The sequence below is a fragment of the Oncorhynchus mykiss genome, chromosome 20, assembly GCF_013265735.2.
Source record: "Oncorhynchus mykiss isolate Arlee chromosome 20, USDA_OmykA_1.1, whole genome shotgun sequence".
Classification (NCBI taxonomy): domain Eukaryota; kingdom Metazoa; phylum Chordata; class Actinopteri; order Salmoniformes; family Salmonidae; genus Oncorhynchus; species Oncorhynchus mykiss.
In genome coordinates this window covers 32,121,266-32,143,471 of record NC_048584.1, presented here as the reverse complement: position 1 = coordinate 32,143,471, position 22,206 = coordinate 32,121,266, and the positions used below count along the sequence as shown (strand labels likewise).

Below are 22,206 nucleotides of genomic sequence, written 5' to 3'. Positions count from 1 at the left end.
GGCATTGTAATGATAACAGGATCTTTATAATAGAATGGATTGCACATACACTGCATCAATCTAAAGTGGTCTCTGGTGCGTTTTACAGCTTTCGTTCTTTGGTCTTTATTTTATTGCAAATAAACATTGTCAATTGAGTCCATTCATATCAAATGACAACTAATAAAAGTGCTTTTAACAAAGTCACAACAGTGCCAATTTTAGTCATCTTGAACAACAAAGATGCTGGATGCATGCCCTGGACGTATCTGTGCTTTGTATAGGTTCAGTACATTCCCATGTATCGACGAGATGAAGACGGCCACAGGAGACTGCCATTAGCAGACAGGTGTGTCCTCAAAAGACTTCGGCACCAGTCAACCGTCCAGCTTGAATTGACTTGAATGCTTTCCCTGACGAGTCACCAAGTATTTCTTGGGATGAATTCTTAACTGTTTGAGGTGAACTGTGCTGTAGTTCTCAGATTAGTAATGTGAGTGACGCTCTGGTGCTGGCAAGAAATCTTGCAATTGTAAATTGAAGTTTTAAAAAGGTCATCCCCTCATTTGTTGTTCAGTGGGACCCCGTAGCTGGAGCTTCTCTTAATCTCCGTCTGTCCAATCATCCAGCGCACACCAAATGACACTGAGAATAGAGAAGTGACTTGAACATACTGTATGCTGAGGGCCATATGACATCTTTGTGGTTACAGCATCCAGTGTAGATGTTTGTCAATGGAATTATTCGTGAGATAAGGGCTAGTACCAAAGCATTTACAGACATGCTCATGACAAGGCATGCAATATTATAAATGTACTACTTTCCAAGAGTAAGGAACAAGCTCTTGATCAGTATCAGACTTGGATGCTGCCTTTCAAATATTTGGACAAAGATTAGATGGTTAATAGCAAAGTTTAGGGCGAAGGTACAAATAAGTACACCTTGGGATCAATCCCATCTGTAACACGGAACATCTATTGTAGTGCAATTTAAAGGCAATGTGACTGCATTCAAGGTAAACACCACATAATGGTCCAACTGTAAATTACCTTTTAAAATGTCAATCACACTACAACGCAGATCTTTCATGGCACGGATTGAATCGAGACCCTTATCGCCAAAGTTATCCTGGTTGGTGACTTTTGCAACACATTTGTCTCGGGGGGCCACTAGTTGATCAAATATTCCAATAACACCCACCTGCAGCGCAGAAAGCCACTGTGGCCATGATGGTGAGAAGAGACCCAGAGTTGACCAGCTGAACCAGGAGGAGGCAGAGGGGGTATAGGAGAAGGCAGGTCCAGCCCAGCCAGTTGATCAGGGCCCAGGGCCTGCATGGTGGGGTAACTTTGGGGCCTGGGAAACACCCTGTCTGGCTGTAGTCCTCCTGGAACTTGTCCTGGAATAACAATACATGACCACATCAATTATCTTACAAACAGGAGCATAGACAACTGGCTTCACAGCCATGACCATAAAAAAAAGTGCCACGGGAGGGGTGTGTTTTATGAACTGTAGGTCTCTGATCTTGTGTGTGTATATATATATATATATATATATATGTATTTTTGTAGTGGATCTCTAACAGTGCAATTAAGTATTATGAAGTACTATCTAATCTAATTTCATCTAACCAGGGCAATTTTACATCAGTTACTGTACAAACGGGTCAGATTGTGCAAGTGATTGATGAAAGTGTGTGGTGCAATGTTTGTGAATTAAACATTGGGGACAGAACAACAACGTAAGGGTGAAGAGTAGGTACTGACATTAAGATATTGTAAGTGAGAGTTTCAGCTTTGTCCTTGGTGCTTGCTGTCCTCCAAAGAGCAGGCTGCTCAAAAATAAAGCAACCCTTTCATTCCACTTCATCTCTCCCTCCTTCCTAGATGAATAGAAGTCTTTGAGGTCTACAAAGGAACGACTACTGATCCAAAAGGAGACATGTAGGCCTGTCACCACTATCCATAAAGGTTGACTACCTACTCACACTAGAACCAGGACATAAACTGTCTTAGTTCCAATAGTCTTGTTTAATAGGAACTTCTTATAGAATGACCACAATCATTCAATGCAGACGACTGCAGTGGCAACCTGTTCAAAGCATGAGTACTGTGAATGACTATAGCTGCGTTTACAAAGTCAGCCCAATTCTGATCTTTTGACAAGTCAGATCATTTGCCCATAATTGGGTTGCCTGTGTAAAAGGGTGACAATTCCCTGTACAATGTACTGTAGTATTGGAAACTCACTCAGTTCCACCTGCTAACTGCTCAACAGGAGTGGGAATGTCTGTACGTAGTACACATCTGTGACTAACAGACAAAGCACCATCTAATCTTATCCATTTGGGCTGGGCATCGTTAAAGACGCATGACACTATAATAATCAAATATATCAAATCAAAATGAATCTAACAGGGGCCACAGGGCCATTTTTCATCAGTTAATGTACATACGGGTCGGATTATGCAAGTGATCGAAGAAAGTGCTTGGTGTAATGTTCGAATTAAACATTGGCGACAGAACAAAGTTATAATTTAAGGGTGAAGAGTAGGTACTGACATGAAGATAAAGTATAAATTAAGAGAGTTTAACTTTGTCCTTTGTGTTGTATCCCTTAATGAACAAATAGATGCAAACTGCACCTTGTACCAATAGTTAGTGAATTGTAATCCCTCTCCCCAATAAGAACACCACCTTCTCCTGGTAGAGTTTATGAAGCCAGGCAGAACACTCAGCCTCATCCTCTGGAATGGACTCCAGTGGGATTCTCCTTGAGACAGAAATGTAGAAGGAAACATTTCTTTTAGCTGTCCAATTCAAAATAACTTTATGGTCCAGTAAAAACAAACAGTCCAATAAGACAATATGTGGGCTTTGAGATCAGTGAGTTATGCCTCTAACCATTGGCCCTTCAGGTCCCACTCATAGCACTTGCCCAACTTGCGATAGAAATTGCAGGTTTAAAAGGAATTCATATTATCCATACCTTACATATAAATCTGGATGATACTTTTCCCCATTGAGAACCCCCCACAAGGTTGGAGTTTCGTTGTTTCTGAAATTTAATGTACAACAGTACACAGCAGCAACTAAAAGGGGTAACAGAGAAAAAATATTTTTTTAAATATACAAAAAAATATAAACAAATAATACTTAGATATTCACTCCTGAGCAGGGTTGTACGGAAGAGTATTAACCTAGTCAGTTGTACAACAATGCATTCAACCGAAATGTGTCTCTGAATCAGAGAGGTGCGGGGTGCTGCCATAATCAATGTCCACATTATCGGCACCCGGGGGTCAGTTGTTGCTGCAGGTTAACTGCCTTGTTCAAGGGCAGAACATCAGATGTTCACACCTTTCTGGATCTGGGATTCGAACCAGCAACCTTTCGGTTACTGGTCCAACTCTCTTAACCAGTAGACTACCTGCCGCCCCCATATTAGGGCCAAGTGAAGATCATTTTTTTTGCTTGTGGTGGTAATTGCACGGATAGTACTTAAGTAGCAATATTTCGAGAATAAAGCGGCGATCATTTGAGAATAAATTGGCAATATTTAAAGAATAAAGCCAATTTTTTAAAATAAAGTTAATAATATTGCAGTTATATTTCCAGATATAAGATATAATATTGCAGTTATATTTCAAGATTATAGTAGTAGATTATAGTAGTACAGTCGTGCCAAAAGTTTTGAGAGTGACACAAATATTAATTTCCACAAAGTTTGCTGCTTCAGTGTCTTTAGATATGTTTGTCCGATGTTACTATGGAATACTGAAGTATAATTACAAGCATTTCATAAGTGTCAAAGGCTTTTATTGACAATTACATGAAGTTGATGCAAAGAGTCAATATTTGCAGTGTTGACCCTTCTTTTTCAAGACCTCTGCATTCCGCCCTGGCATGCTGGGATTAAGTTCTGGGGAGTTTCCTGGCCATGGACCCAAAATATCGATGTTTTTTTCCCCGAGCCACTTAGTTATCACTTTTGCCTTATGGCAATGTGCTCCATCATGCTGGAGAAGGCATTGTTCGTCGCCAAAATGTTCCTGGATGGTTGGGAGAAGTTGCTTTCGGAGGATGTGTTGGTACCGTTCTCTATTCATGGCTGTGTTCTTAGGCAAAATTGTGAGTGAGCCCACTCCCTTGGCTGAGAAGCAACCCCACACATGAATGGTCTCAGGATGCTTTACTGTTGGCATGACACAGGACTGATGGTAGCGCTCACCTTGTCTTCTCCGGACAAACTTTTTTCCAAATGCCCCAAACAATCGGAAAGGGGATTCAGAGAAAATGACTTTACCCCAGTCCTCAGCAGTCCAATCCCTGTACCTTTTGCAGAATATCAGTCTGTCCCTGAGGTTTTTCCTGGAGAGAAGTGGCTTCTTTGATGCCCTTCTTGGCACCAGGCCATCCTCCAAAAGTATTTGCCTCACTGTGTGTGCAGATGCACTCACACCTGCCTGCTGCCATTCCTGAGCAAGCTCTGTACTGGTGATGCCCCGATCCCACAGTTGAATCAACTTGAGGACACGGTCCTGGAGCTTGCTAGACTTTCTTGGGCGCCCTGAAGCCTACTGGCAGCAATATCCTTGGCTGTGAAGCCCTTTTTGTGCAAAGCAATGATGACGGCATGTTTTTCCTTGGGGGTAACCATGGTTGACAGAGGAAGAACAATGATTCCAAGCACCACCCTCCTTTTGAAGCTTCCAGTCTGTTATCCGAACTCAATCAGCATGACAGAGTGATCTCCAGCCTTGTACTCATCAACACTCACACCTGTGTTAACGAGAAAATCACTGACATGTCAGCTGGTCTTTTTGTGGCAGGGCTGAAATGCAGTGGAAATGTTTTGGGGTGATTCAGTTAATTTGCATGGCAAAGAGGGACTTTGCAATTCATCTGATCACTCTTCATAACATTCTGGAGTATATGCAAATTGCCATCATACAAACTGAGGCAGCAGACTTTGTGAAAATTAATATTTGTGTCATTCTCAAAACTTTTGGCCACGACTGTATATTATAGTAGGGGATTATAGTAGGGGATTTGGTTAACTGCATGTCTGCCTTGCTCCCTGTTGCTGTGCACGCCACCATGGCACAACCTCTTCCAGGTTCTAATACTTATAATAATGTGGTTATTATGTTCTAAAAGAGCAAGGATTTCCTTGTTACTAAAGCCAATTTTAAAGTGTAGTTTCACCAGTCATCTCAGGCATTTCAACGGTGGTGCGCACAGCAACAGGGAGCCAGGAAGACATGCAATTAATAACCATATACAACTGCAGCTTTATTCTCTAAATATTGCCCCTTATTCTCAAAATATTGCTACTTTCTAATTAAAATATTGACAAAATTGTATTTTGAATATTCCCGAAAATGTATTTAAACGTTATTGTGAAAGTATTTCAAGTTTTTAAAGTTCTATCTGTGCAAACCAGTACCACCACCCATCACTTATTTATTTTTTCTCTTCACTTGGCCCTAATAATCCGCTGTAGTGTTACTTTCTAAATTTAATCCGTTACAGATAGTTAGTTACCTGTCCAAAATTGCAATCAGTAACAATCTGATTACTTTCAGTTACTTTTGGATTACTTTCCATTCAAAGAAGACAAAAAGGATCCACCAAACACTTTTGGTGTGTCATCATAGTGGTCTCTGACTTGTGGTCAGACTCACTCAGGTGGAACAAACTTAAACTTGCACCTTTTTTAAATGCTGAATTGAATATCATTGAGAAAACAGAAAGTTGTCAATTCATTTTTTCACTAACATCCTTTCGGATTTTAACAGTAATCCAAGAAGTAGTTTTTTTAAGTATCTGATTACAAAATGTTTTGTTGGAACCCTAACTGATTACAGTTTTTATGTAATCAGATTACATGTAATTAGTCACTCCCCAACTCTGCTCATGAGTTTGACGTGTAGCGTTTGGTCATTCTGGAGCTCTACAGGGTTCCGCACCTGTCCCCCTGAGGTTCTGGACGGCTACCCAGAAACCCTTGGTCCTGGGCAGGAGGTGGTGTTTGAGTTTGGGCAGGCTTTTCTTCTCTGCCACCTCCATACTGACCCGATGCTTCTCCTCTGTGAAGCGTGTTCCCTCACAGTGGAGCAAGAACTGGCACACAATTAGAGATTCACTGTAGCATCAAAACTGTGTTTAGATTTACCAACGAACCTGCATGCTCATGTTTACAAGGTGAGTATCATTATATTCTCACATTATTATCCTTCCTAGACTCGTGACATACTATTGATTGTGTCAATCAATGCAATCTTTTAGAACAACCAAACTGCATACTCATGTTAGTTGTGAAGAAAGCTGGAATAAGGAATTTAAAAAGACATCACATCCTCTCATGAACTATACATGTCTTAATCAACTTTGGACTATTAAGTGTCATTACTGATTGATTAATTACTTTACTAGTTGGTTGGTTGATTGATGGCTCACCCAGAAGTTCTCAGGGTAATCCCGTAGGTTCTGAAGACTCTGGACAAAGTTGCTCTTATCTTCCTCCCACTTCCTCTTAATAAACACCATCTCCAGGAAGTACCACATCCAGCCAATCACAGGCAGGTATGACAACTCTTTCTTGGCTAAACATTTGGAGGCCTGGAAAGGGAAAGATTGTCAATGTGTTTGAGTACAGAGGGCATCAAAGAACTTCAGAAAATCTGGGTCTTTTCTCAAGCAATTCCTTGCTTCCCACCTTCCTCACCTCCTCCTCAACAGTATTGGATGAGAAGGTCCAAGGAGAGAAGGAGGCAAGGAGAGAGAATGCAAGGAATCTGAGATCGATTAATCGAGAAAGTGCCCTGTTCTCTTACCCCAAGGACCCCGAATCGTTCACAGAAGGTCCAGCCACACAGAAAGTCTATTTCAAAGTTGTGGTTGAGGACGACGATGGCATTCTCTTTACCGTAGAGTTGGTAGTTCTCTGGGTCTGTGTAGAGCGTGACTTCAGTGCCAGACCACCACTCTAAGAGAGCCACAGATTCTGAGGAATACGCGTAGCATAACAGAGAAAAGTGTAAATAATATACCATTGTCAGCAGGTACAGTGACTTTGCATTGCAGTTAATGCACAATGTTAGAGGGCATAGCCCTCCTGCAGCATCAGTGCACTTAAAAGGGCAATATGCAATTGGTACAATTTTTTTAAACTTTTAAATGGGTGATACATACCCATTGATTCTTGAAGAATATAACATAAGTACCTCGAGCTTAGTTCAACTGTCGATCCCCACCAAAATCCAAAATATACACTTTTTTTTTACTCTGTAAACAATGCAATTGGAAACAAACAGTATATCCTCAAAAGATGGTTGAAACTATAATTTTGATTTCATGGATGGTCATGAACTGCCATCCCTCAGCTTTTTACCAAAACAAAACCACTTTGTTTTTGTTTGAACTGCAGATGAAATCCAATTTTATTGGTGGCGTACACATATGAATGCTTGAACCAGATTGTGTAGACAAATAGTGACAATAGTGAGGGGTGTGTCATAATTATTAAGGGAATTAGAATTAATTGAGTGAAACTGTTAAAAAAAAAACAGTTTGTCATGCCTTTCAACCTTCGTCTCTCCCGAGCCCGTACGGGAGTTGTAGCGATGAGACAAGATAGTAGTAAAAAAAAAAAATGAATAATCTATGTTGATCTATGTTGTATTATTTACAGAAATGCAATTATGTGTGATATCATATACATATACATAGACACATAATTGAATTTCTGCAAATAATATTAGCATCAACATAGATTATTATTTTTTTTTTTTTACCGCTTTTTCTCCCTAATTTTGTGGTTTCCAATTGTTTTTTAGTAGCTACTATCTTGTCTCATCGCTACAACTCCCGTACGGTCTCGGGAGAGACGAAGGTTGAAAGGCATGCGTCCTCCGATACACAACCCAACCAAGCCGCACTGCTTCTTAACACAGCACACATCCAACGCTGAAGCCAGCCGCACCAATGTGTCGGAGGAAACACCGTGCACCTGGCAACCTTGGTTAGCGTGGACTGTGCCAAGCCCGCCACAGGGGTCACTGGTGCGCGGTGAGACAAGGATATCCCTACCGGCCAAACCCTCCCTAACCCGGACGACGCTAGGCCAATTGTGCGTCGCCCCACGGACCTCCCGGTCGCAGCCGGTTACGACAGCCTGGGCGCGAACCCAGAGTCTCTGGTGGCACAGCTGGCGCTGCAGTACAGCGCCCTTAACCACTGCGCCACCCGGGAGGCCCTATACATTATTGTTTAATACAGTTTCACATTTTATATTTAAGTTTCCTATTTCATTAAAAAACAATTGTTAGATGTGATCTTTTGGTTCAACCATAATGCATAATAAGCATCATCAACTGGGGGAACATTTTGGGAGTATGCTGATAAACTGTAGAAAGAATATAACCATTTATAAGACCTATTCAAAGAGATAACTGTGGCCTGAGATCAGTGAATATTCTACCAATAGGGGTCAATGTTTTTAGACAAGATATTCAGTAAGCCTCCCTTTGTAGTAGCAGGATCTCAATGTCAACAGAGATGCTTGTTCTAGGTCCCAAGAAACAAAGAGATCTTCTGTTGAACCTGACAATTAATCTTGATGGTTGTACAGTCGTCTCAAATAAAACTGTGAAGGACCTCGGCGTTACTCTGGACCCTGATCTCTCTTTTGACGAACATATCAAGACTGTTTCAAGGACAGCTTTTTCCATCTACGTAACATTGCAAAAATCAGAAACTTTGTCCAAAAATGATGCAGAAAAATGTATCCATGCTTTTGTTACTTCTAGGTTAGACTACTGCAATGCTCTACTTTCCGGCATTACGGATAAAGCACTAAATAAACTTCAGTTAGTGCTAAATACGGCTGCTAGAATCCTGACTAGAAACAAAAAATGTGATCATATTACTCCTGGCTTCCTGTTAAGGCAAGGGCTGATTTCAAGGTTTTACTGCTAACCTACAAAGCATTACATGGGCTTGCTCCTACCCATCTTTACGATTTGGTCCTGCCATACATGCCTACACGTACGCTACGGTCACAAGACGCAGGCCTCCTAATTATCCCTAGAATTTCTAAGCAAACAGCTGGAGGCAAGGCTTTCTCCTATAAAACACAATTTGTATGGAATGGTCTGCCTACCCATGTGAGAGACGCAGACTCGGTCTCAACCTTTAAGTCTTTACTGAAGACTCATCTCTTCAGTAGGTCATATGATTGAGTGTAGTCTGGCCCAGGAGTGTGAAGGTGAATGGAAAGGCTCTGGAGCAACGAACTGTCCTTGCTGTCTCTGCCTGGCCGGTTCCCCTCTCTCCACTGGGATTCTCTGCCTCTAACCCTATTACAGGGGCTGAGTCACTGGCTTACTGGTGCTCTTCCATGCCGTCCCTAGGAGGGGTGGGTCACTTGAGTGGGTTGAGTCACTGACGTGATCTTCCTGTCTGGGTTGGCGCACCCCCTTGGGTTGTGCCGTGGCGGAGATCTTTGTGGGCTATACTCGGCCTTGTCTCGGGTTGGTAAGTTGGTGGTTGAAGATATCCCTCTAGTGGTGTGGGGGCTGTGCTTTGGCAAAGTGGGTGGGGTTATAGCCTGCCTGTTTGGCCCTGTCCGGGGGAATCATCGGATGGAGCCACAGTGTCTCCTGACCCCTTCTGTCTCAGCCAAGCAGTATTTAAGCTGCAGTAGTTTATGTGTCGGGGGGCTAGGGTCAGCCTGTTATAATTGGAGTACTTCTCCTGTCTTATCCGGTGTCCTGTGTGAATTTAAGTATGCTCTCTAATTCTCTCTTTCTTTCTTTCTCTCTCTTGGAGGACCTTGGCCCTAGGACCATGCCTCAGGACTACCTTGCATGATGACTCCTTGCTGTCCCCAGTCCACCTGGCCATGCTGCTGTTCCAGTTTCAACTGTTCTGCCTGTGGCAATGAAACCCTGACCTGTTCCCCGGACGTTCTACCTGTCCCAGACCTGCTGTTTTCAACTCTCTAGAGACAGCAGGAGCGGTAGAGATACTCTTTAATGATCGGCTATGATCGGCTATTGATTCTTCACAAAAAATACAGTTTTATATCTTTATGTTTGAAGCCTGAAATGTGGCAAAAGGTCGCAAAGTTCAAGGGGGCCGAATACTTTCGCAAGGCACTGTATGTGAGAATGCTGTTCATTGATTACAGCTCAGCGTTCAATACCATAGTGCCTACAAAGATCATCACTAAGTTAAGGACCATGGGACTGAACATCTCCCTCTGCAACTGGATCCTGGACTTCATGATGGACGGCCCCCAGGAGGTAAGGATAGGCAACAACACGTCTACCATGCTGATCCTCAACACTGGGGCCCCTCAGGGGTGTGTACGTAATCCACTCCTGTATTCCCTGTTCACCCACGACTGTGTGGCCAAACACGACTCCAACACCATCATTAAGTTTGCTTAATGATGTTTGCTTAACAGTGGTAGGCATAATCACCGACAACGATGAGACAGCCTATAAGGAGGAGGTCAGAGAACTGACAGTTTGGTGCCAGGACAACAACCTCTCCCTCAACGTGAGCAAGACAAAGGAGCTGATTGGGGACTACAGGAAACATCAACGAGGCTGTAGTGGAGCAGGTTGAAAGTTTCATGTTCCGTGGTGTCCACGTCACCAACGATCTATCATGGTCCAAACACACCAAGACAGTCGTGAAGAGGGCACAACTAAACCTTTTCCCCCCTCAGGAGACTTAAAGGATTTGGCATGGGTCCCCAGATCCACCAAAAGTTCTATAGCTGCACCATCCAGAGCATCCTGACCGGTTTGTATGGCACTATAGAGGGTAGTACATACAGCCCAGTATATCACTGGGGCCAAGCTTCCTGCAATCCAGGACCTACATAATAGGCGGTGTCAGAGGAAAGCCCATACAATTGTCAGCGACTCTAGTCACCCAAGACATAGACCGTTTTCTCTGCTATGGCAAGTGCCAAGTCGAAGACTAAAAGGCTCCACAACAAATTCTACCCCCAAGCCATAATACTGCTAATAATAAAATGGCCACCGGACTATTACATTGACCCCTGCTACTCGCTGTTTATTATCTATGCATAGTCACTTCACCCCTACCTACCTACATGTACAAATGATCTCTAACCTGTACCCACGCACACTGACTCGGTATATAGCCTCGTTATTGTTATGTTATTGTGTTACTTTTTATTATTTTTTACTTTAGTTTATTTGGTAAATATTTTCTTAACTCTTCTTGAACTGCACTTTTGGTTAAGGGCTTGTAAAGTAAGCATTTCACAGTAAGTATGTGACAAATAAAGTTTGATTTGATTTGAGTGTCTGAGTGGGCTCAGGGGGCAGGTCAGATCTCACCAAGCGATCTCCAATATAGCAACCACACCTATAGACCACCAGTGGGGATCCATGAAGAGGTGTGCAATTTTTTTGTCTCATTGCAAAATATGCCAGTGCTTTTTCAGGGTTGCTTTCATTTTCTCTGAACTCTTGGTGTACTTGGTGCAAAAGACGGTTGCGTTGTTTTTCTTCTTTGGTTGAGTTTTTAGTAATTCCTCTCTTGGGGTTTTGAGATATTTTCATCATTGCAGCATCAAGAGTTTTGTCCTTGTAGCCTCTCATTTTCAATTTATCTTTTTGTTTTTAGCATTGATGTCAAAATCTGTCTGGTGGCCACAGATTAATTTAACCCTGCATAACTGGCTATATGGTAGACCATTCTTGATGGGAAGAGGATGCATACTATCCGCACATAGCAAGGTATTGTGGTCTGTGGGCTTTGTGTATAAGTCTGTGTGTAATGCATCAGTCCAGGTAATTTATTTTTCTCTCATCAGTCTGCAATAATAGTGGAGACATCAAAACAAGAACTGGTTACCAACATAATTAGAGCAGCAAAACTAAACATTTTGTCATACCTGTGGTATCAGAATTTATGGCTCATACCACCCCATTATTAAATCAGTGTTTAATGAGTACATAGGGCAGCAGTCTCTAAGGTGCAGGGTATTGTATTGGGTGGTAGCCAGCTAGGAACAGTGACTAAGTTGAGGGCAGGGTACTGGGCGGAGGTCGGCTAGAGGTGACTATTTTACAGTCTGATGGCCTGGAGATAGACTCTCTGTCCCTGCTTTGATACACATGTATGGTCTCTGCCTTCTAGATGGTAGCGGGGTGAAAAGCCTGTGGCTTGGGGGGCTAAGCTAAATTTCTTCACCCTGCTGAGGTTGAAGAGGCGCTGTTGCGCCTTCTCACCACACTGTGTGGATGGACCATTTCAGGTTGTCAGTGATGTGCACACAGAGGAACTTGAAGCATTTCACCCTCTCCCCGTCAATGTGGATGGCGACGTAATCCCCCTGCTGCCTCCTGAAGTCAACGATCAGCTCCTTTGTTTTGTTGGCGTTGAGGGAGAGGTTGTTTTCCTGGCACCACTCCGCCAGGGCCCTCACCTCCTCCCTGTAGGCGGTCTTGTTGTTGGTAATCAGACCTACCACTTTTGTTTTGTCAGCAAACTTGATGATGGAGTTGGGGATGTGCATGGCCATGCAGTCATGGATGAACAGGGTGTACAGAAGGGGGCTGAGCACGTACCCTTGTGGGGCCCACGTGTTGAGGATCAGTGTGTTTTTGCCAAACTTCATCACCTGGGGTAGGTCGGTCAGGAAGTCCAGGACCCAGTTGCACAAGGTGGGGTTCAGATCCAGGGCCTCGAGCTTATTGATGAGCTTGGAGGGCACTATGGTGTTGAAGGCTGAGCTGAAGTCAATGAACAGCATTCTTACATACGTAGGTATTCCTCTTGTCCAGAAGGGATAGGACAGTGCACATCCGTGGATCTGTTGGGGCGGTATGCAAATTGTAGTGTGGTCCAGGGTGCCAGATAAGATGGAGGTGATATGATCCTTAACTAGCCTGTCAAAACACTTCATGATGACAGAAGTGAGTGCTACTGAGCGATAGTCATTTAGTTCAGTTACTTTTGCTCTCTTGAGTAAAGGAACAATGGTGGAAATGTTGAAGCAAGCGGGGACGACAGACTGGGATAGGAAGAGATTGAATATATCCGTAAACAACCCAGCCAGCTGGTCTGCACATGCTCTGAGAACGCGGCTTGAGATGCCGTCTGGGCCGGCAGCCTTGCAATGGTTAACACGCTTAAATGTCTTACGTCGGCCACGGAGAACGAGAGCTCACTGTCCTCGTTAGAGCTGGTGGCCCACTTCCGCGGCTCCGTTTTTTCCTCGAAGAGGGCAAAGGTGTTTAGTTTGTCCGGAAGTGAGGCGTCAGTGTCTGCAACGTGGCTGGCTTTCCCTTTATAATCTGTGATTGTCTTGGGTTCTTGCCACATACCTCGTGTCTGAGCCTGAGATTGCCCCTTTAAATCAGTGAAGTGAAGCAATAGGGAAAGAGAGCGATATTCGGTTTGTATTTCAGGCCAAGAGAAGGCCTGCAGTAGAAGTAAAGAACAGTGGAATTAAAGAACAGTAGAATAGATCCTACTCACGGCTGGTGAGGGAGTATCCCAGTTTACAGTTGATCCTCCTGGCCAGCTGCTTGTTGATTGGCCAGAGGGGCAGAGTGCAGATCTGTAATAGGTTGATCAGGAGACCACTGACAAAGAACCCATAGCAGATGACCAGATGACACAAGAACTGTCCCTTCAACCACTGTACCAGACCCATCTAGAGGAGAGAAGTGGGGAGGAAGGGAAAGGAAGAGGAAAGGGGGATACCTAGTCAGTTGTACAACTGAATGCATTCAGGGGAGGGGAACGGAGGTATTTGGTATTTTATTAGGATCCCCATTAACTGTTGCATTAACTGGGTTCCACACAAAACATGACATAATATAGAACATTAATAGACAAGAACAGCTAAAGGAAAGAACTCCATCAAATATATTTTTTTTTAAAGGCACCACGTAGCCTACATATCAATACATACACACAAACTATCTAGGTCAAATAGGGGAGAGGCCTTGTGCCGTGAGGTGTTGCTTTATTTGTTTTTTGAAACCAGGTTTGCAGTTCACTTGAGCAATATGAGATGGAACTGAGTTCCATGCAATAATGGCTCTATATAATACTGTATGCTTTCTTGAATTTGTTCTGGATTTGGGGACTGTGAACAGACATCTGGTGGCATGTCTGGTGGGGTAAGTGTGTGTGTCAGAGCTGTGTGTATGTTGACTTTGAAAACAATGACATTTTCCACACATTAATGTTTCTTATAAAGAAGAAGTGATGCAGTCAGTCTCTCTGTTCTGGGCCAGCTGCAGCTTAACTAGGTCTTTCCTTGCAGCACTCAACCACCAGACTGGACAATAATCAAGGTAAGACAAAGCTAGAACCTGCAGAACTTGCTTTTTGGAGTGGGGTGTCAAAAAAGCAGAGCATCTCTTTATTATGGACAGACATCTCCCCATCTTTACAACCATTGAATCTATATGTTTTGACCATGACAGTTTACAATCTTAGGTAATGCCAAGTCATTTAGTCTCCTCAACTTGTTCAACAGCCACACCATTCATTACCAGATTCAGGTGAGGTCTTGAACTTTGGGATTGAATACAGTACAATGAATGCTCTTAGTTTTAGAGATGTTCAGGACCAGTTTATTACTGGCCATCCATTCCAAAACAGACTGCAACTCTTTGTAAAGGGTTTGTAAAGGGTTTCAGTGATTAGCAGTGGTTGCTGATGCGTGCTCGCATCACTGGGAGCTCAGCCCCAGTGATGTAGTGGGCTGTACGCACTACTACCCTCTGTAGTACCTTGTGTCCGGATGCCGAGCAATTGCCATACCAAGCGATGGTGCAGACAGTCAAGATGCTCTCAATGGTGCAGCTGTAGAACATTTTGAGGATCTGAGGGCCCATGCCAAATCTTTTTGTTTCAGCCTCCTGAGGGAGAAGAGGCGTTGTTGTGCCCTCTTCACGACTGTGTGTTTGGACCATGATGGGTCTTTAGTGGCCTCCTGAGTGGTGCAACGGTCTAAGGTACTTCATCTCAGTGCTAGAGGTGTCCATTCCAAGCTGTATCACAACCAGTCGTGATTGGGTGGCGTACAATTGGCCCAGCGTTGTCCGGATTAGGGCTTGGCCTGGGTAGGCTGTCATTGTAAATAATAATTTGTTCTTCACCGACTTGCCTAGTTAATTAAAGGGTAAATTAAAATAAATAAAACAAGTGATGTAGACACCCTGGAACTTCAATCTCTCAACCATCTCAACTATGTGAATGGGGGCATACTCAGCCCTCTGTTTCCTATAGTCCCCGATCAGCTCCTTTGTCAAGCTGACTAACATTTAACCTAACTCCTAAACTTAACCCTAACCAACAACTAAATACATACCCCACAAAACGTAACATATAAATGGAGTGTTTCGGATTTACGTACAGAATAATACTAAATGCTCTGAGACCAGGTTGGACAGACAAGTCTCAAGGATACACATCAATGAGATAGTGATGACTGGAAGTTACACTATAGATCACCCTTGCTCAACTACTATGCATGCATAGCTTGCATGTATTTACATCATGTGCGCATGCTTCAGGTGACAGAAATCTGAATGCACTACCAGAGTTTTGAAAAGTCTGTTTAATAATACTTCGCGGCGTTGAATGTGGATATGAATGTGGATATGATATCCTGTGGATATGAATGTGGATATGATATCCTGTGGATATGTTGTCTCAAATTCCCAGTGGTAGGAGAACCAACCACCCAGACAACCAGTTGAGTAAGTTCAAATGTAATTTTATTTTATTCACAGTATTTAGTCTCACTGACCACTTCAAATAGTTGAACTTCAATATTTCAGAAGGTGAATTACAAAAGCTAGTCACTGGATGGTTAATGGGGCAAAGGTCACCCCATCCTCGCTCCACAACAGTTGGCAGAGTTGTGTTATCCTGACCCTGACTGACACAGTGAAACGCTCACTGCCCTCCAAAGAGCTGGCTGTTGAAAAATAAAGCTCCTTTTATTCCACTTCTTGATCTCTCTCCCTTCCTCCATCTTGGCTGAATAGAAGTCATTGAGGTCTACGAAAGAAAGACTGTACTGATCTAAAAGGAGACTTGTAGGCCTGTCACCACAATCCATAAAGGTCCAGTGGCAGATTTGCCATCTGGAAAATGCCTTGATGGGCTGGACCATTTTTTTGGGGGTGGGCTGCTTGAAATTAACACACAAAAATATAATTTTATCTAAAAGTAAAATAATTAAAAAAGGTGGCATGTCCGGAAGCCCATTATTTATTTTTTTGTGTTACCTTACTTGTGCAATTTCTCTGTTATACAAATTCCTCTGTTACAGTGGGCAACGACCAGCCACCTATCAAGATGGGCCAGCCTGGTTTTCTGATGAGCTGAGGTCACACAAACTCACATTCAAAGTCAAACGCGACATCAGCAAAGAGACCTGCTCCATGTCTGTCATCAGTTAGACAGCTAAGATCATGTATATTAAAATGTAGAAAGAGCATATTTTAAATTGTCACCTCACTTAAAACTTCCTATTGATCCGAAAACCATGATTTGGTCAAAGAGTAAAGTGCATTATCCTCCTGATTCCTGTAATCAAAGTGTCTGCCCTGCCCCTGTGGCCTTACTTGAGCCTGCTGCTGGATTAAGTGAGCCACTCTCCTCTCCCCCCATGAACTCAAGAGAAAAATGTGTTCTGATTGTAGGCTATAACGTGTCAAAATGCAAATGTGCGAAAAACACAGCTTTGGAACTGATATTGGCACAAGCTGGAGGGAGTGTTAGAACATAACGCACACAATTACAGTTAACAAAAATGTATGCTTAATCCAGTATAAACTAATGAATAGAATGTAATATACAAGAGACAAAATTCACAAAGTCTACAGCAAAACAGCAATGTCATGTCTTCACTGTAAAACTAACAATGACTCAGTAATTCATGTCTTCTGGGAGTGCTATAAAGTCCAAACGTTATGGGCAGAGTTAGAAAACTGACTGTCAGAAGTTGTACAATGTAAATGTACTTTTAATCTGTCTATCCGCATATTTCAAGACATGGCTAATGGGGGTGCATTGAGATACACAAAGGGTTGGACAATATTATTTTCAACACTTATATTGAAGAAGCTATTACTTAAATACTGGAAGCCAAATGATACTCCAAACTTAAGAGAATAGAATAATCATATTCTTTATTATTTAAATATTGAATCTAATAATAATATTTCTACAGACAAAAACAACATAACACAATTTGAAATCATATGGGGAAGAGTCTTACAAGTATTAGAAAGAATGGGTGTGGATACAGTGGGAACATGTGGGTCTGAGCATGTGTGATGTCATTAATGTTTGTGGAAATGTATGTAATGTTAAGTTGTTAATGTTTTTTTGTCCATGTATCTTTTTGGTTTGTTGTAAAAAAAGAAAAAAAAGAAGCAAGTTAGAGTCTTGAGCCAATGCTAGCTAGTATTAGCACAATGACTGGAAGTCTATGGGTATCTGCTAGCATGCTATGTTAAGTTGTTTATTGTTTTTGTCTATATACTGTATGGTTCATTTGTTTTTTTTAACGGGTCTTAGAGAGGAGGGTCTCAGCTTTCTATTAGATATAATTTGGATTTCTCAACTCTCAATATTCAACTCAATAGCAACTATTTTACAACCAAGATATTTGCTATGGCTTGGAGATATGGAGCTTTGCGTGCGCAAAATGCGCATTGGCCATTGCGAGGGCATAGGCCTATAGGTATCATGGGTAGTAGTCTACTGTCAAAGTCTGTTTTAGGACATTACATTTAAAGTTGGATGAATACATGGCTACTAGCAGTGGGTATTGTATTTCAAGTTAGCAATCTAATGTGTTCTGAGTTTCCACTTCCTCAGGTGTTGAACCTCCTATTAACTGAACAGCTTTCATAAAGGACTGGCTTGTATTGTGAAGATGACCACACAATTTATTTTCATAATGAGCCAAATCTATTGGTTTTCAACCCAAAGTTACAAAGGGAAATGTGATCTATTTAATAAACACAAGACAACAGCAAAATGGATAAAATAGTGTGGTGGTATTGCAGGAACAGCTGCATAAATATTTTCTTACTTAAAAAATGGTTAAGTAACCATGTTGTATTCGCCGCGTGTGACAAATAGAATTTGATTTGACTTGTTCTAGTGGTCAAAAACTGGTACTTTCACACAACTCTATGGTAAATAATGCAAGCGACTTCAATTAGTAATTCCTCTGAAGAGGAGAGAGAAAGAAACACCACCAAATACACAGTGAATACATTTCATAGTATGGAGAAGCAACACTCAAAGCTACAGCTTCATTCTACTTGTTAAACATAGAGAACTGATACTGGTTGTTGGGGTGGGATTGGCATGGGGTGTGGGTGGTCCGTGGGTGGCTTTTGACCATTTTTTATTTATTCCTCATGTCTTACTCATTGGTAGGAAGAAGTTTGGTTCAAATGGGATGTTGAGTACTATATTTATTGAATATTATCTGAATACGATAAATTAAAATGACCAATTTGGGTGTCAATCAAATATCTTAATTTCTCAGAGATCAAATTATATTTCAACAAAATAAAGTTTCAGAAATGCTAATCGTATCTGTTAGTAACTACAGAAACAACGTCAGAACTATCTGAGATAGTGGGTGTTGAAATCCTATTTCTTGTGCTCTTTGAGGTGGAACAACTCTAATCTAACTGTCTTCCACCAGCCAACTTCCCAACAGGACTGGGCACAACTCTAGGCAGACAACTGTGCTGGCAGGTACACATTGTCTGACTGGCTATCTGATAATTATTCCATGCTGATGACACACCCTGCTAGGTTACACCATGGGAACTACTACAGTGTACCAAGAGCTGACTGGCCTGGCTGGCCCTACCTGACTGCACCACAATACAATACAATCTAGTATGGAGGAATTTACCTCAGGGGAGTGCTGGTGTACAGTAGCCTGTCAAATCTCAGCTATGCTGTTGAGGAAATGTCAGGACAGGAGAGGAAAATTGTTTCTCATTCTCATTCTAAGCAAATGCATCTCATGACATCTTCTGATTCCAAATAGCACTTGGTTTCTATCTGAAGTGTTCAATGAATGGCATTCCATAAGAGCAAAATTATTTAGAAAAAAATATAATTTAAAACGACAGCCAACATATTTGAGTCTCCCCAACAGGTTATTTTTGGTTATGATAACACTAAGTTAATATAGTTCAAAATCACAAAGCTTTTTTCATTGATTGAAATCTAACAAACTAGGTAACTAGACCAAGGAACTATATGTATACTACTTGTAGTATACAAAAAATAAGAACATTCAGGAGTAACCTAATAATAAGACAGTGTGAAAAAAAACAGACGTTTAGATTACATGAATAAAAGTGTTACCTTACTTGTCCCAGGCTTTGGTTCTTTTGTGGCGATAACGCGGCCCAGATACTACCGGTGTGGTGAGATAACTCGATCAGTTGGAATACGGCGTTGCGAGCGCTCATTTCAAAGAGTGCTCGGTAAGCCACGCCCCAGTGGGCAGAGCTAGGCATGTTGCACTGGGATACAAAAAATACTCTCAATTTACAATGGGTCCGCTTTTGTTCTGTGTAGCCTAGTTATGCTAATATATTTCAGACCAGTGTATTGCAGTTCATTTCGTTTTAGACTTATTAAGTAAAATATATTTGAGTAGTAAACAGGAAACGACTCCCAGACAGTTCCCAATAGAACATACCAAAGGGGTGCATCATTTACTAGGCTACCTAAATTATTGGGTTCATCTGGTTTCCATGGTTCTTGGTTATTTACCAGGTAACAATAAGTGAAAACGAAACAAGGACTGAATCAATAGACGCCTACATTTTCTCAACTAGAGACTGAAATAAATTGTGTTTCTTTGAAAAGATGGGCCTGGCTGACATGACAAATGCATTAAAGGGGAAAGGATCCACAGACACTGCACATCTCTTTATTTACAACGCTGGCTGACATGGTTAACACAAACACAGGACATTGAATGCTACCTGAATTGACTCAGAAAAGTAACATAAGTAAGTCTACAGTATCACAGCGAGGTTAAACAGGTGTGTGTTAGATTATCCAGTGTCCACAGCAACACTATTGATTATCCAATACCCCCATTGCATGTGGTGTACTATGATCTTAGCCATGCTCCAACTAACCCTTCTGGAGGGTCTGATGCACTTAGACTGCAACTGAGGACACCCTGGCCTGACACCTGGTTGGGCCTGGACCACCTGGCTCCCCTCTACCTGCCTGTTGCTGCCTCCACTGGCACTTTCTCTACCTCTCCATCTGACCATAGGTTCTTGAATGCATGCTTTTATACGCTCTTTGTCTCCATATTACTGCAAGTCAAATAAAGATTAGCGCAAAAGGGAACTGTGACTTCTTTCGTCAATGATTTGCTATGGCTGAGGTATTTTGTCAGTTATAAGTTATTCGATACCAAGGCTAGATGATACCAAGGCTAGATGATACCAAGGCCAGATGATGCTGAATGGCAACAACACCACACACAACTGCAATGCAACTAATTCATCTCATTGGTACATGACTCTTCAGTCTGTTGAATATTACATCAATGAAAATATGGATTTCTTGGCTGAATTAAGGTTTTATTAAACCTTCAAAAGGGACACACATACACAATAAAGGAAGTTTATAAAGTCATTGACAAGGAAAGTAATTTACTACATCAATTATAGTCACAGCGTCTCATCTTCGTTTGATTAACTGGAATGAGATGGAGAAATGATTTCCAATAGGCAGGGTGTGGCTCAACAGGCAGAATACATTTCAAAGGACACTTTATTCCCCACAACTAATGCACTACATTTGACCAGAGCCTTGTGGGCAAATCATTTACACAAGTTGTTGCAGTAGTAAGTAAGACAATGGATCCAGAGCCGCATAGGTTAATTATGGACTTTAAAGTAACTGGCAGGTAGATAGATGGGAGCCAGGTGAGATTGGGCCAGGTAAGTCCAGGTGTCATGCCAGGGTGTCCTCAGTCAAGTTCCAAGAGCATCAGGCCCGTTCCAAGAGCCTCAGGCCCTCCGGGAAGGAAAGGTTAGTGAGAGCATGACTAAGACCATAGTACACCACATGCACTGTGGACACTGGATAATCTGACTAACACACACACACACCTGTTTGACCCGCTGTGAAACTGTGGGACTACTTACACTACATGGACAAATTTATGTGGACACCTGCTCGTCGAACATCTCATTACAAAATCATGGGCGTTAATATGGAGTTGGTTCCCCATTTGCTGCTATAACAGCCTCCACTCTTCTGGGAAGGCTTTCCACTAGATGTTGGAACAACACCTGCTTAACCTCACTGTGATACTGTAGACCGACTTATGTTCCTTTTCTGAGTTAATTCAGGTAGCATTCAATGTCCTGCATTTTTGTTAACCATGGCAACCAGCATTGTAAATAAAGAGATGTCCAGAAAGATAATCAGCCTCTGTGTCTGTGGATCCTTTCCTCTTAATCTATTTTTCATGTCAGACAGGCCCATCTTTTCAAAGAAAACACAATTGAAATCTATCTCTATTTGAGCAAAATAAGTAGTTTTGTTGTGATTACAAGAACAATTCAGGTAAAGAGCCACAGTCAGGCAGAAACAACAATGTGAGTGTTCTATTATAAAGTGAGAGGAATTGGTTTCCCTGGGTGATATGGCTTCTACTTAGAAATACTTTGACAGTAAATGAATAGATGGCATTCACTGCTATAAAGCTGTATCCACTATAATCACACAATTTTACACAGACCAGCAGCGGACCTTTGACAAATACATCTCTGTGTGAAAATGCGTCCCGTGGTCTGTTTTGTCAACGAACTCAATGTATTCCAAATACTGGTGGTAACCAAATGTTCCCATTTATGTAGGTATTGCAAATACGTATTAAAATGTGTCCCAGTGCAACATGCCTAGATCTGCCCACTGGGGCGTGGTTTATGGAGGGCTCTTTGAAATAAGCTCTCTTATCGCCATATTCCAACGAATCGAGTTATCTCACCACACCAGAAAATCAGACTCCAAACTGTGTGTAGGTTTGTTCAGATTGGGGAACGGAACAAACGGCGTTTGACAAATTGCCTGATTCCCCTGCCTAAACTAACTAATTAAAATTACCCAGATATGAAGTCAGTCG

At 42.0% G+C, this 22,206-nt stretch overlaps 1 protein-coding gene across 3 annotated transcripts; it reads right to left on the bottom strand.

Annotated features, from left to right (window-relative positions):
• Positions 1 to 7: 7 nt before the first annotated feature.
• agpat4 (1-acylglycerol-3-phosphate O-acyltransferase 4 (lysophosphatidic acid acyltransferase, delta)) lies at positions 8 to 19,486 on the bottom strand. Of its 3 annotated transcripts, XM_021576414.2 has the most exons (10): positions 19,410 to 19,463; positions 18,949 to 18,994; positions 13,515 to 13,692; positions 6,821 to 6,990; positions 6,444 to 6,605; positions 5,954 to 6,107; positions 2,971 to 3,073; positions 2,679 to 2,754; positions 1,180 to 1,378; positions 8 to 624 (listed from the first exon to the last, which is right to left on the bottom strand). In XM_021576414.2, the coding sequence occupies exons 3-10, from the start codon at positions 13,690 to 13,692 to the stop codon at positions 542 to 544; spliced, it is 1,125 nt and encodes a 374-aa protein (XP_021432089.1). In that variant the 5' UTR covers positions 18,949 to 18,994; positions 19,410 to 19,463; the 3' UTR covers positions 8 to 541. The 3 variants fall into 3 exon arrangements, with proteins under 3 accessions (XP_021432089.1, XP_021432087.1, XP_021432088.1); XM_021576412.2 differs by lacking the exon at positions 18,949 to 18,994 and having other exon boundaries at positions 19,410 to 19,486; XM_021576413.2 differs by lacking the exon at positions 18,949 to 18,994 and having other exon boundaries at positions 19,415 to 19,486.
• Between the last annotated feature and the right edge of the window lie 2,720 nt (positions 19,487 to 22,206).

Coding starts and splice junctions, on each gene's coding strand:
- agpat4 (XM_021576412.2), bottom strand. CDS start 13,692: ATGGGTCTGGTACAGTGGTTGAAGGGACAGTTCTTGTGTCATCTGGTC. Junction 3,074..5,953: donor CCAGAACCTCAGGGGGACAG/GTGCGGAACCCT, acceptor TACCCCTTTTAG/TTGCTGCTGTGTACTGTTGT. Junction 625..1,179: donor AGTGGCTTTCTGCGCTGCAG/GTGGGTGTTATT, acceptor CTCTATTCTCAG/TGTCATTTGGTGTGCGCTGG.